Source organism: Diabrotica undecimpunctata, chromosome 9, assembly GCF_040954645.1.
Source record: "Diabrotica undecimpunctata isolate CICGRU chromosome 9, icDiaUnde3, whole genome shotgun sequence".
NCBI classification, from domain to species: Eukaryota; Metazoa; Arthropoda; class Insecta; order Coleoptera; family Chrysomelidae; genus Diabrotica; species Diabrotica undecimpunctata.
Genome location: NC_092811.1, coordinates 132,646,273 through 132,661,866, shown reverse-complemented (window position 1 = coordinate 132,661,866; position 15,594 = coordinate 132,646,273). Strand labels below are relative to the sequence as shown.

General features: G+C 33.3%; 1 protein-coding gene across 2 annotated transcripts in view; it reads left to right on the top strand.

The window, feature by feature from the left end:
- LOC140451495 (inactive dipeptidyl peptidase 10) overlaps window positions 1–15,322 on the top strand; it is a 348,523-nt gene extending 333,201 nt beyond the window's left edge. For both annotated transcript variants that reach the window (XM_072545332.1, XM_072545331.1), the window contains 3 exons: window positions 1,639–1,816; window positions 2,204–2,409; window positions 7,357–15,322. In XM_072545332.1, the coding sequence (XP_072401433.1) occupies window positions 1,639–1,816; window positions 2,204–2,409; window positions 7,357–7,503 (531 nt within the window). In that variant the 3' untranslated portion in view covers window positions 7,504–15,322. The remainder of the gene's footprint in view (window positions 1–1,638; window positions 1,817–2,203; window positions 2,410–7,356) is intronic.
- The last annotated feature ends 272 nt before the right edge of the window (window positions 15,323–15,594 follow it).

Genomic DNA, 15,594 nt, shown 5'->3' with positions numbered 1-15,594 from the left:
ACAATATGGAGACACACATGGTATTTATTGATCTTCAAAAAGCGTATGACAGTGTCCCATTAGCCAAGCTGTGGCAGGTGCTTGAAGACAAGAATATTCCACCGATTTACATTAATGCTGTACGGGAGTTGTACGATGATATGACGAGTGTAATAAAGATTGGACAAAAAGTGACAAAAAAGATAAAAGTGACCAAAGGACTTCGCCAAGGCTGCTGCATTGCACCTATACTCTTTAAGATTTATTTGGAGGGGGTTTTGGATATTTGGAAAAGAAAATGTGAACCTATGGGTGTTAAAATTGGAGACCATACACTGTACAGCTTGCATTTTGCTGATGACCAAGTAATACTTGCAGAAGATCAAGATGATCTCTACTACATGTTACGAAAAATAGATGAAGAATATACTTAGTGGGGCTTATCAATTAATCCATCAAAAACAGAGTACGTAGTAGTGGGAGGTGAAGGAAAGCACTTAGAACTAGGAAGCAAACAAATTCAAAATACTGATAGCTATAAATATCTCGGTGTAAACATTACCAACAATGGTCGGAATACAAAAGAAATAGCTACTAGAATTGGTCAAGGAAATTCAGCAATACGTCAACTGAATAGTATACTTTGGAATAACCACATCTCCCAAAACACAAAAATTAGGATATACAAAAGTATCATAGAAAGCATTGCTACATATGGTTCAGAGCTTTGGGTAATAAATAAAAATGACGCATCCAAAATAAAAGCAATGGAAATGAATTATTGGAGAAGATGTTGCCAACTCACTAGAAGAGATAGAGTAAGGAATACTGAAATCAGAGAGCGTATGGGCATAGACATTGACGTCCTAGAAACTATAGAATGCAAAAGGCTAAAATGGTATGGCCATGTAAAAAGGATGAATGATCAACTATGGTCAAAGAGAATGTTACAGTGGATCCCCACCAACCGCAGGAAAAAGGGAAGACCAAGAAGATCGTGGAGACAAGAAGTAAAAGGTGCAAAGGTTGCGAGAAACGGCGGCAGCTGTAATAAACTCGTTATATATATTTATATATACATATATATATATATATATATATATATATATATATATATATATATAGGGTGTTGCAAAATAAGATGAAAAACACAACTTTAGTTTTACACCCCGTATACAGGTAAAATATTGACATTTCTCATAAAATATTAGTACAGTAATGTCTTATAGAAATAGACCTATATTGTGAACAAAAAATTATTCTTATTAAGTTTTCTGTAGATTGATGGATTGAGTAAACTCAGTTTAACTACCTTTTATTTGAATTTACTCAACAGCAAAAACTAAATAAATATAAATTCCAATTACATTAACAATTCGCGATTCTAATTCTCACGTATATCGCTTTAAAAATAAAAACTTTGCTAATCTCATAAAAACTTATGGTAATCAAAGGCCGCCTTAGTGGGTTATACATCAAACCATCTGTTCTAGAAATAACTAGCGGGTGATGGTAGATTCATACGCGAAAAATCCGATATTCTCGAATGTTGCTGATAAAGAGGTGAATTAGGCTTCTCAAATTACTTTTACGCCAGGGCTGCAATTAGAGCGCCGTAACTCATAACAATATTTTTAATATATATGTCTACCTTTTTAGGTAACGGTGTTAGAACATCTGCTGGAAAAGCATAAATACCTGGACAAAACTCGAATAGGCATTTGGGGATGGGGTTATGGTGGCTACGTTACAGCAATGGTTCTTGGCTTGGGCAATCAACAAAAAGTGTACAAATGTGGTATTTCAGTGAGTCCCATTTCTGACTGGCTGTTCTACAGTAAGTAAAAATTGATTAATTTATTATTAAAAAGTGTGCAAATATTTGCTGAACATTCCATAACCCTCTTAATATATTCTTCTCCTTCTTTATACTCTTGTTTTGTACTATATATATCCAAAATATTCTAAAAGTTCCCTGTCAGTTTTCTTTAATTTTATTGACAATTCTGCCATACTACTAAATTATGGAATGTTTTCTCGATATCCAAATCAACTGTAGAAGACTTGAGAAATTTACAATAAACCTTTGACAAGCGGTTTAGACAAGCCCTTGTTCTTACATCATATTTACTAATCCTTCTCTTTAATTATTGAGTAGGCTCTTAATTGCAACGAATAAATAAAAAAATTGAAAGGAAAGACCGTTACTTTTAATGTTTTTTAGATGCCGCCTTTACGGAAAAAATAATGGGCCTACCCAACGAAAATTACAAGGGGTATGTCGAAGCTGACGCTACCCAGAGAGCTCGAAACATTCCCAAACGATCCTTCTTCCTAATTCACGGCATGGCCGATCTCACAGCACCTTATCAGCATGGGGTGATGCTTGCCAGTGCCCTCACCGAGGCGAGGGTCCTCTATAGATATCAAGTAAGTAAATAATTTTTATCCTTAATTCGATGTGTAACAGAAATTAACAATGATTTGAATAAGATAGTGTAAATTTTAAGACTTTTGTTACATTATTATCAACGTGGCATTATTATAGTGGTTTTTTCCAACTTTTATTTTTATTGTTCTTCGTTTGTTTTATTTTCTTGTTGACATTTTAAAATTTATGGGAATAGTTATAAACATTTATACAACAAACAAAGAAGAATCGTAGAAATGGCAAGCAAGTCAGTTAAAATTCAATTTTTATACTTCCCCACTGGCTCGCACTGTAAAGCAGCAGCTACAATTTTGGGCATCCACATTAGTCACCAGATATATTAGTTGTAATTTTGTGGCTAATTACGATGAATGTTTCATGCGATATGGTCCCAGGATAATTTAAAAAAAAATAATTCCCAGGAATTGGTTGTGTACCATATAGTTAAAAAATTAAATTTAAAAATCGAAAAGGATCAAGTTCAAAACGTTTTCGGATTAATCAGACCATTTAAGAAGGATTATGTGAGATTAATACTTAAATGAAGTGGTTTAAAACAAAACGTATGTTCTAACCCCATACGCATAATTTATTACGAGAAGGGAGACTTAAGTACAAACACTAATACGTATTCGAAATGATAAAAATTAATAATCTCTAGCCATAAGGCTAAAAATACAGTCTCGTCAAGAGTTTTAAATTCAAGAAACTCCACATGCTACACCAGAAACACGAAATTGTAGAGTTACGAAAATTCGCAGATATTGTACAGTTGAGCATATTTGCACGCACCATGAGAGATAGTTTCGATGTTGTGGAGAAGCTATTAGATTTGAGCCAACAGGACATGATATCTTAAAACAAGTGAAAAATGCTATTAAATGTAGCAAAGTGAAATAGTTGGAAGCATCTTCTATGATTGGTTGCATCAAAGGATTTGCAACACTACTTAAAAACTTTTTAAGTTTATTCCAAGGACTCGAAGGACTCTAATAGGCGACATATTATATAACAAACGATAGACGACATTAAAGACAATTTTTTGAAGAACGAATAAAGTAAGAATAAGACATGGATCACGACAGAGATTCTGCAGCTGATGTAAGAAAGAAGAAAAAGCAAGAAGAATAATTCCATGTATATAAAACATTACAACGAGATATACAGAGAAAGATCAGGGAAGCCAAACAGAAAAAACTGGAGAAAAAATGGCAAGAAATCGAAATTCTATTAAGTAAATACGAAGACTTCAACGTGCATAAAAAGGTACGAGAAATTACAGGCAAATATAAAAACAGAAGAGTAAGTAAACTTGTTAATGACAACGGAGATAATCGTGGAAACAAAGAGTATTGATAATACCTAGAAAAATTACATACGAAATTTATTTTTTGATGAGAGGGAGAACCAGTCCCCAATACCTAACCTATACTAGTGGCAGAAATAAGAGCAGCCATAATATCAATAAAAGAAGGGAGAGCTCCAGGACCAGGTGGAGTACAGTCCGAATTTCTTAAACTTCTTGATGAATCTTTAAGAATACTATGTCAAATCTTTAATAATATCTATGACACAGGCAATATTCCAAAAGATTGGCTAGTTTCAGAATTTATTACCTTACCAAAAAAACAGGGAGAGAAAAAGTGCTTAGAATATAGGATAATTAGCCATACAGTAAAATTTTATTTTTAAATTATACATCGCAGAATATACAAGCTATGCGAAGAGAGAATACAACACACACAGTTTGGATTCATGAAAGGCTTAGGGACGAGAGATGCACTGTTTACTCTACAGGTATTATTTTAAAGATGCAGAGATATGTCTTGCGATATCTACACTTGCTTTGTGGACTACCAAAGAGCATTTGACCCAGTTCAAGGCCGAAAAATTATGAATATTCTAACAAAAGCCCAAATAGATGAAAAAAACTGGTGTATAATACAAAATTTATACTGGAACCAATCAACCACAATAATAACAAATCTTAAGGACGAATCGACGGAAGCGATCCAGATTCTGCGAGGCGTTAGACAAGGATGTATAATTTTACCTATAAAATTCAACCTATATTCAGAGGAAATATTTAGTGAAGCCTTGGAAAATTGCGAACATGGAATCCTTTTAAATGGAGAAAGCCTAAACAAAATTCGCTATGCAGATGACACAGTTATTTGTGCAGATAGTTTAAACAGTTTACAGCAACTGTTAAACAAAGTAAATGAAGTAAGTGAAAGATTTGGACTACAATTAAACATAGCAAAAATTAAATTTATGGTCATCAGCAAGAGTAAAATTAGACGTCCAACTACTTATCAAAAATACACCAGTGGACAGATCTTGGAACAATAGTAAACGAACAATGAGATCACCCTTCTTCTTTAAATGCCGTCCCCCGATCAGAGGTTGGATATCATCATCACTATCTTTACTCTATCTACTGCTGCTCTGAAGAGTTCTATAGAACTGCATTTAAACCAGTCCCTTAAATTCTTCAACCATGACACTCTCCTTCTTCCTATACTCCTTTCTCTTCTTATCTTTCTCTGTATTATCAGCCTTAGCAGTTCATATCGCTGTTCCCTCATTACGCGCCCCAGATATTGTAACTTTCATATTTTTATTGTGTTTATTATTTCGCATTCTTTGCCCATTTCTCGCAATACCTCCGTGTTAGTTTTCTTCTGTGTCCATGTTATTCTAAGCATCCTCCTGTAACACCACATTTCAAAGAACTGTAACTTATTTATGTTTTCTTGCTTTAATGTCTAGCTTTTAAGTCCATATTGCAGTATCGAAAACACGTAGCATCTCAGTGCTCTTACTCTCAGTTCTAATCTAAGGTCTTTGTTGCAGAGAATTGTTTTCATTTCTACAAACGCATTTCTTTCTATTTCTATCCTGGCTCTTACTTCGGTTGTCTGATCATTATTGTCTGAAACTCAGGTTCCTAGGTATTTATATTTATCAACCCTTTCTATCTGTACATTTCCCAAATGTATGTTTGTTGGTATATTTGTTTTCTTTATGGGATCTTTATGGGATCACTCACAAGAAGTAAAATATAAAATAGAGAAGGCTAGGAGTGCATTCAACAACATGGCCAAACTCTTTAAAAGCCACAACCTTAATCTGGAGATAAAAGTAAGGTTCCTACCATGTTATATCTTCTCGATATTATACTACGGAGTTGAATCCTGGACACTCAGTGTGGGAGAAAGATGGACATGGAGAAAAAACTTGAAGCCTTCGCGATGTGGCTATACAGAAGAATCCTAAAGATATCATGAACGGCAAGATAACCAACGAGACTATACTACGAAGAATGGAGAAAGAAAAAGAAGTGATGTATACGATTAAAAGGAGAAAGTTAGAATATCTCGGACACATAATGAGAAACGTCACTAAATACAGATTACTGAAAATAATCTTTCGAGGCAAAGTATTCGGAAAGCGAGGAATTGGGAGAAGAAGATTATCATGGTTAAAAAACCTGAGAAAATGGTTCTCCACAACAACAACTGAGGCGTTGAGAACTAGAGCGGACCATCCTGTTGAAACATTAAATGGAGAAAACTGAGAATAACAAACACTGGTATTTTAAAGAGTTTTTTGTGGCTTACATAAAAGTGTTAATTTTTTTAGTATGAAGCACTGGCAATAGTAGTGGGTATTTTATAACGGATTGTCCAAGAAAATGTGTTTTTTTTTTAATTTACAAAAATAATATGGATTGATCCGCTATGCTATTTAGAAAATCTTCCATGCATGAAGAATAGTCCTATTAAAAATAGACATAACTATGGAATAGCTTTATTGTTAGTTACGTAAAAATACAAAAGTATATAAATTTAGTCCAAATCATCTCCTAGCAGTGAAATTTCGTCCTGAACAGTATCGGAGCATTTGAGATCTTTATAAAAGTCATGACAGATCGGTGAAATAAACTCGGTCAATTTCAACAGGTCTTTTTTTGGCTGGAGTTATAACATTTTCATCAGGATATAAAATTGGTGATTTATCATTTAAACGATCCTTTGGTATATTGATTTTTTCAATATTAAATTTTTGAAGTTGATGAAGATTACTTACACCATATTTAAAATAAATAATACAAGGATCATCTTTTTTTTAACTAATGCTGTGAATTTTTAACCACTCGACTTTCGTTACATCCGCCGAGACTTTCCTAGGTGTAGTATTTTTTTGCAAATTAACTGTTGAAAAGAAATTTTCGGACTCCATTTCTCTTACATGAAAATGATTTCTTCTTGTCGCCGTGGAAATTACATTGATCCAATCTTTAGAATGAAAAATGTTAGGGGTGATATTTTATATTTTTCTCGATTAGACCGAAGTCACGGTCACATGACATAAAGGAATGTCCACTAACTAAAAAGTTATGCTTTATTTCTTCAACTAGAAAGTCATCCGATTGCACCATATGAGTACACAGTAAAGCCATTTTAATATTTCTATTTTGACTACCGCAGCTATCGGAATACATGATTACTTTCTTGCTTCTAACATAATTTTTAATATCATGGATAAGACAGGAGCCGACTTCCTGAGCTCCTCCAGACGCAACGGATTCATTCCATACATACATCTTAACTTCTCCAGACTGTAGATTGCGGACGCCCAGACTACAGATAATTATAGACATTTTGTCTATAATTATAGACAAAATGATCGCCAATATTCGAAACGAATAGGCACCAAAAGAAGAAGAATTAAAATTACGAGGAGGTCTATCGCAATACATTGACTTTTTACTTAAATATTCTTTAACTAAAATGCCACTTATTTTAAAATCCTTATCAATACATATTGTATTGATATTATCAAGGTTTATTACATTTCACAAAGTATGTTTTGCACAGTTTGCAGTACCACCCATAATACCTGATTCGTGTGTATATTTTAATTGTAACATATTTTTCCAGAGTTATGCCGACGAAGGGCATCTATTAGAGGGCGTGATAGAACACGTCTACAATTCTATGCAGAATTTTTTTGAAGAGTGCCTTAACCTCGACACCGACGAAAAAGCCAAAGAGCGAGAGGAGAAGAAAGAAAAGGAGGAAGATTAGTAAGCACGAACGGACAAGTTAACAAAGAGGGCGATGCCGATATCACTATTGAAGACTGCAGACTGAGATCGCCTCTGGCTTAGTGAATTAGTCCGATGGGTTCAGGAGTGGTCAGAGAGGCGGTCGTTCGTTACGTAAGACGTAGTAGGATTGATAGTATTCTCTACTCCTCGGGCAGGTCTTACTAAAGTTTCTTACAAGTTTTGGATTTGCTTAATTTCTTATTTAAAATTTGAATTAAAATAAGAAATTGGCAGACAATGTTTACTGGTTTTGAAAAGTGTAAAATCACTCTTTGTATTTATTGCTTATTACAAAATAAGTAATTGTTCTTTAAAACCAACTAAAAAATACATTTTTTTATCATTTTTTGTCAAATAAGACATTTTGCATAAAATTTACTTAACAACAATCACAATAATTAATAAAAGACTTCTTTTAAACGTATTTCATTAAATAATTATTAACATATATGTCCATTTATCACTTACTACTAGTTTTGCTATTGTTTTCAGATATTCTTTTTCTTTCTTTTACGTTTTTTATAGATTTATACACGTAAATACATTTTTACAAATTATTTGTAAATTTCTCAAACAAATTTCGTTCCTGGGACGACTTTATTAGAGGATAGTTCATTTGATAACACGAAATTAACTTTAACTGTAGAATACCCATAAAAAAAATAATAGTAGGAGATTTGTCTTTAAAAAGACAACCATATTTAATTATGACAGTAAAATTCTCTTGGTAGTAATCCCATAATAAATCATGAGGAAAAAACCTCAATGATTTCATCTTAACATGGTAAATACTTGGTATTACATTAAGTTTACTCTCAATATTGACACAAAACTCTAATTGTATGTGTATCTAAGTGACTTATTTTATAAAGAGTTAATTTTTCTTGGTCAAAAGGAAGTCTATGAAAAAAACTAATTAGAAAAATTATATTTAAACGATTTTAAGAAAAGAAAAACAAAAAATTTAATTGAACTTGAAAAAGTATTCAGTTTCGTACAACTTCGTATGCTTCGTATGTTTCGTATATTTCAAAACAGTAAACAATAACAAAGGGAATCATGTTTGTGACACTTTGTACGCCATAAGCTGTCTATACAGTATACTTCAATGGCCTTTTTACACTCGTCATTCAACCATTGTTTTTCGTACCTACAATTTGTCTTGCTTCGTTAATTACTTTTATTTTGGTTTCTTTCCAATGTTCTTCAATGCCTAGTCTGCTTGTATTTGTCAGTTTTTGTGTTATTTCTGCTCCTAACTACATTGTATACTACAGTGGATAGTAAGCCAGTTTGACCTATGACCCTGCATCCACTAATTTTTGGTGAAGGCGCCGCGACATTATACGTGACATTTGATATAAAACGTGGCATTTGATATAAATCGTGACATAATACGCGACATTTGATATAAAACGTTATATTTGACATAAAACGTGACTTCCAAAAACGTGTACCAAAAATTAAATTATGCGGAGTCAAAATTCAAAGTGCGCTGAAGTGGCTTACTATCTACTCACTAAACTGACTGTTGTTCATTTTACTATAACAGAAATTCGTAAAATCCTTACAAAACAATTTTTCGACATATAAAAATTTACTTTCAAACAATCTGAAAAGTGTTTTAACGACTGAAAGCTTATTTAGAGACCCAAGCTCTTATAAATTTATGGGGGAAGTTTCGGATGTTCTCGTAATTCTCATTGGGATAACTTACCTCTCTTACAATTTATAATATAGATTTCAAAGCAGAGGACTTTAAAATGATATTATTAGTATTTTTGTCCTGTTACAACTTTATTAAAATGATTCCTCATTTAAAGCAGCTTGAAGAAAACAATTAGTTATATTATTTATTATTTTGGGTGAAGGGATATTTTCCAACTTTTTTATGATTTTCTAGTTTTGTATATTCGAAAACCAATAAAATGTCGACTATTAAAAACCCCTTTTAACGAGGAGTCGTAAAATTAAACCACAAATAAGACAGTTGTGTACAAATTTGTGGTTTAAATTGTGTTTTTGTTGTTTTTATAACCATAAAAGAAACTCTGACCTAATATTATTGCCGCCTAAGGTATTATACAACTAATATTTCTTAGAACATATATAAAAAAAGATCAGATTTATGAGGTAATAAAATGTTTAAAAGACATTTAACGAATTTAGATTTTTTATCATAATGAAATGTATTGTAACATGTAACAAAAGTCGTTTAAAAACACAGAGGCTCTGTGTATAGCAGGATAACAAAGAAACCTTAGACTAGATAATTAAATGCAAATACAAAATATTTTTTAAGGATATTAACACCTGAGAATAAAACTTCTGAGAAAGCTGAGAGAAAACTATATAAGCAAAAAAACAAAACCAGTATATATGTCACCATTGTAAAAAACATAATCACGCACAGCTCAGAAGTTTGCTTCTGGAGAAGAGCAGCAGACATGTCAAAGATGTAAAGAGTGGTAATTACAAGAATCAAAGAAATCGTGAAAGTAAGGCACGTAAAACCGTTGATATGAAATAAAAACAGATAAACTGGTTTGACCATGTACAAAGACTGGTCGATAAAACCAGAGACTAATAAATTATAGAGTGCAAACAGGTGGAACAAAATACGGGAGACCCAGACGAAGTTACTGAAAGCGAAATGTACACCAAGGCGTGATGTGTTGTCCGACTGCGGACTTGAGAATGAATATAGAGCGTCGAGATCATCGTCCAACTGCAGACTTGAGAATAATTGTACGTATATTGTCAGATTGCTGACCAGAGGGTGTCTTTTTCCGGCAAACAATCAGCGTTTATAGGAATTTTAAGGAAAGGGCAGAATTACCGATTATTGTCTATGGCTTTCTAGTTTGTAAATCACAGCAGTAAAATATTTTTATGATCCACTATTAAAAAACTATTTAGTACCAATAGAGCGACAAAAAATGCAGGTGTTTGGTTTAAATAATTTCTTATAACGACGAAATAAAACTTGACCCAAATTACTGTTACATAAATTAGCATTTTGGATATTATATAGATAAGAAGGTGCTAATTTATGCAGGTATCGATTCAAATTGTTTGTTTTGGACCGACGGATATGTGCCAAAGGTAATAAACGGACTACTTATATTATTTTTTACAAACTTGAACTAAACTATCGACGGATAAGATTACCACTTCGAGTATTGAGTAATTAAAAAAATAGTGTGTGGGTGTGTTGTTTCAAAAACATTTGAGAGATTTATGAGGTAATAAAATTTTTCATTTAGACATTTAACAAAAACTAAAATTTTTGCGGTGAGTAAACATTGCAAAGAAATATAGTAGAGAGCTGGATTATGTTTGTCGAGAAAAAAATATAATACAGAGCTTTATTAAGAAAGAAATATGTTTTGTGGATTTGTTAAAAAGGCTGTAACACATAACTTTATTACATATAAGCTATCGTTGCCCATCGTTATAAGCTGGCGTGTGTATTAAAGAGTTCTTAACAGGTCCAATTTGTAACGATTATTTTGCCTACCACATAGAGTATTACTATAGGGGGTTGAAAGTTGGGGACCGAAATTATTTGGGTGGAGATAGGGCAAGCAAAACAAACCGAAACGTTGCGAAAGGCCACTCAGGATTTATTTGGAGAACTGGGTCGTGGATAAGTGAATGACAAGGAGACTGAAATGGGGTAACTACAAAAATGAAACAAAAGGGGTACTTACATGAGTCTCCTGGACAAACAGAACAGAAGAAGGTTATCAAGCTATTTAAAATGGACGCCGCTTTGAGAAATCTTCCTGTCGTATGAAAGAAAAGGCTCTTTCTTCCTAAAACTACAAAAAAGGGTTCGAAACTTTATTTAACAAAAGAAATAAACAAATTGCTTTAGGAAAAAATTAAATATTTATTGCTGTGTCACCACAAACACTTACAAAAGTAAATAGTACAAAAATACTATATTAATAGTTACAAAAATTAAATACAAAATAACAGAGAAAGACACTTACTATGTTTTATCAGTTTACAAACTCTTAAAGTTGAAGATACTACTAAACTTACAATTGGTAATGGGCGACAATTTGTAGTAGAAATAAATTATTCAAATAAAAAAATATCCTTTTAAGTGAAACTACGCATAGAGTTTACCCTTTTTTTTAAAGAAACAAAAACAAAATCTCAAATATGATTAGGTATTTACCAAATGTCAAAAATAGTGCTAACTGTCATACGTCAATACTAAATCTTTAAACTCGAGAACAATTAATATGACAGCTAGGCCCTAGGCCACACCCTAAGATCTACAATTTTAATTATTACAATTTCTTAAATTGTTATGAAAGAAATTATTATTAAAAAATGTCTATTTTTACTTTAAAAGTTCAAACACAAAAGTTATCTGGATTTTACTAAAATTTCTGGGGTTAGGAACTGGACTTGAGACTCTACTGGAACCAAAACGCCTCTGACAAAACTGAAATGGGTGATACTGAAACTATAAACATCCAAAGAGGAGTTAGACAAGGTTGTATACTATCACCATTATTATTTAACTTGTACTCAGAGGACATCTTTGCACATGCTCTAGATGAAGCAGAAGAAGGAATGAAAGTCAATGGAAAAATCATGAACAATATCAGGTATGTCAATGATACAGTACTGATTGCTGGCAGTGAAGAAGAACTACAAATTCTGTTAACGAAAGTAGTGCGAGAAGGAGAACTAGACGGCGTTAAGGTGAATTTAAAAAAATCCAAAACAATGGTAATTTCAAAAAAACACACACCAGTTATAAACATACTAGTCAACAACAATCTAGTTGAACAAGTGAAAAAGTTTAAGTATCTAGGCTGTTGGATACATGAAACCTTAGACCAAGAACAAGAGGTTAAATGTAGAATAGAACAGGCAAGAAACACCTTCTTAAAGATGCGACAGGTACTAACTACCCGTATATAGTGTACTATTACTACCTATTATGTATATAGTGTACTATTACACGGCGTGGAAGCTTGGACGTTAACAGTCAGCTCGTTACGACGTTTAGAGAGCTTTGAGATGTGGGTATTTCGTCGTATGATGAAAATTCCATGGACCGACCGCGTTAGAAATGAAGAAGTTTTATGGCGTATGAATAGAGAACGTAAACTCACAGAAACTGTCAAGAAGCGTAAAACGTCTTATCTTGGAAACATATTTAGACACGACAGGTATAACTTCCTTCAGCTTATTATAGAAGGAAAAATAGAAGGCAGACGCGACCCGGGTAGACGACAAATGACCTGGCTGCGCAACATCAAAGATTGGACAGGATTAGACTTTCAAAGTTTAATAAGTAAAGCCCAAAATATGGAAGACTTTGCAGAGGTCATCGCCAACCTTCGCTAAGAAGACGGCACCTAAAGAAAAAAAGAAGGAACTGGACTTACTAAAATTTCTAGGGGTGGAAACTGGACTTAGATCCACTGCCACACGAACAAATTCATCTCCAAACTGCGAAAAATCCTGGGATGACAACCAGGGACAAACAAAACGAGGATGGAAGCTGCTGAGCAAAATGGAAACATGTGGTTATCCTTCAAAGTTGTTGTAAACGCCGTTTTACAAATATCTCAGATGAGAGACGGCATGGAAAATAAAACACAGTGATTACTCATGAAAAATTAACACATTACATTGAGTATAAATCACTTTTTCCAACAAACTTGCCGGTTTTTGACGCCGACACTCACAGCGTCTTGACTGTTCAACGATTCTTCCAAACCTCTTAAAACTGTAACTATTAACTGCTCACTACATATTTTCCACAACATCGGACGAAAAAACACAAAACATTACAAATTTTACGAATAATTTGGACTTATCTGAAACCAACTACGCCTGACAGCGGCCTCAGCGAGAGTGATGTAATTATCTTTAAAATGCATTCGCCCAACTTGGTATAAACAAAACATATAAACGGGAATATTTATTAGAGCTAAAAGCGGCTCTGGATTAAAAGAATGCCGAGGAATTACCTTAATTCCATTAATTAATGTGTTTATTATCAACTCGGCGACGCAAAAGGGATTGAAATACTTTTTCGGTGTTTTAACATATACGGGGTGATTTCAATATATACCAAAGAATTTAAAAATGCTACAAGTTTCTGCCACAACAATGACAATAATTGGTTTACTTAAAAAATTATTGTTAATTCTGCTTCAGTTTACCTACTCCTATATTTGTTCCTCATTTTAATTAATATTTCATAAGGCAAATTGGACAATGATAAAACGATTTGTACTACTAGTATCGTTTTTAATCAATATTGTTGCGAAATATAAAAATGAAAGTCAAAAATGATGCACTATAATGATTTATGTATTCTTACAACAAAAAAAACTAACTGGTCAATTAAGAAACCTCTGAAAGACTGTAAGGATATTTTTTAGTAAGACACTGCCCGAAAAAGCGTATTCCCGCTTAAGTAACACAATCAATAATCATTTGTTTATATCAATTTTAGGGCATAATAGTGAGTTACAGTGTCTAGTGAAAGTACGAATTGTTTTTTATTTTTCAAAACGTTTCCATGGAACTGATTACGTATTTTATAAGTAATTTGTATCTTAAACGTGTGTCTGGACTACACTGATTTGGTAATGCAATGGAAATATTTACAGGATGGGTCAAGCAGGTGATCAAATATGTTACCGGTGAAAACGCAATTTGACTGTGCTATAAAATTTTGCGCAATCAAAATCAGAGATTTATTACGTATTTTGTGCAGTTGTTTGAAGTCACCTTGATATTCCTTTTATTTTGCTATTTATTAAGATCATGTCACTATATAGTCACCAATATTTTACCTTCTTTTTGTATCTTTAATTCTTCGATGTTAAATTTGACGTTGAATAACATTGGAGTTTGTGGTACTTATATTGATCCTGAAGGCACTAAGGATTGTAAAATCGAACACAAATAACCCCAAGTCATTTCCAATAGCTATAAAAATAGAACCACAATAATAAATAAAGTAACTAAATATCTATAATATATAATATATAACGAGTTTATTACAGCTGTCGCCGTTTCTCGCAACCTAGCTTCCAACGATCGTTGCGATCGTTCCAGTCATCTACTTGTAGACCCCTATCTTCCATTGCATCTTTTACTTCTTGTCTCCACGATCTTCTTGGTCTTCCCTTTTTCCTGCGGTTGGTGAGGATCCACTGTAACATTCTCTTTGGCCATCGTTGATCATTCATCATTTCTACATGGCCATACCATTTCAGCCTTTTGCATTCTATAGTTTCCAGGACGTGTCATGTCTATGCCCATACGCTCACTGATTTCAGTATTCCTTACTCTATCTCTTCTAGTGAGTTGGCAACATCTTCTCCAATAATTCATTTCCATTGCTTTTATTTTGGATGCGTCATTTTTATTTATTACCCAAAGCTCTGAACCATATGTAGCAATGCTTTCTATGATACTTTTGTATATCCTAATTTTTGTGTTTCGGGTGATGTGGTTATTCCAAAGTATACTATTCAGTTGACGTATTGCTGAATTTCCTTGACCAATTCTAGTAGCTATTTCTTTTGTATTCCGACCATTGTTTGTAATGTTTACACCGAGATATTTATAGCTATCAGTATTTTGAATTTGTTTGTTTCCTAGTTCTAAGTGCTTTCCTTCACCTCCCACTACTACGTACTCTGTTTTTGATGGATTAATTGATAAGCCCCACTTAGTATATTCTTCATCTATTTTTCGTAACATGTAGTGGATGTCATCTTGATCTTCTGCAAGTATTACTTGGTCATCAGCAAAATGCAAGCTGTACAGTGTATGGTCTCCAATTTTAACACCCATAGGTCCACATTTTCTTTTCCAAATATCCAAAACCCCTTCCAAATAAATCTTAAAGAGTGTAGGTGCAATGCAGCAGCCTTGGCGAAGTCCTTTGGCCACTTTTATCTTTTTTGTCACTTTTTGTCCAATCTTTATTACACTCGTCATATCATCGTACAACTCCATTACAGCATTAATGTAAATCGGTGGAATATTCTTGTCTTCTAGCACCTGCCATAGC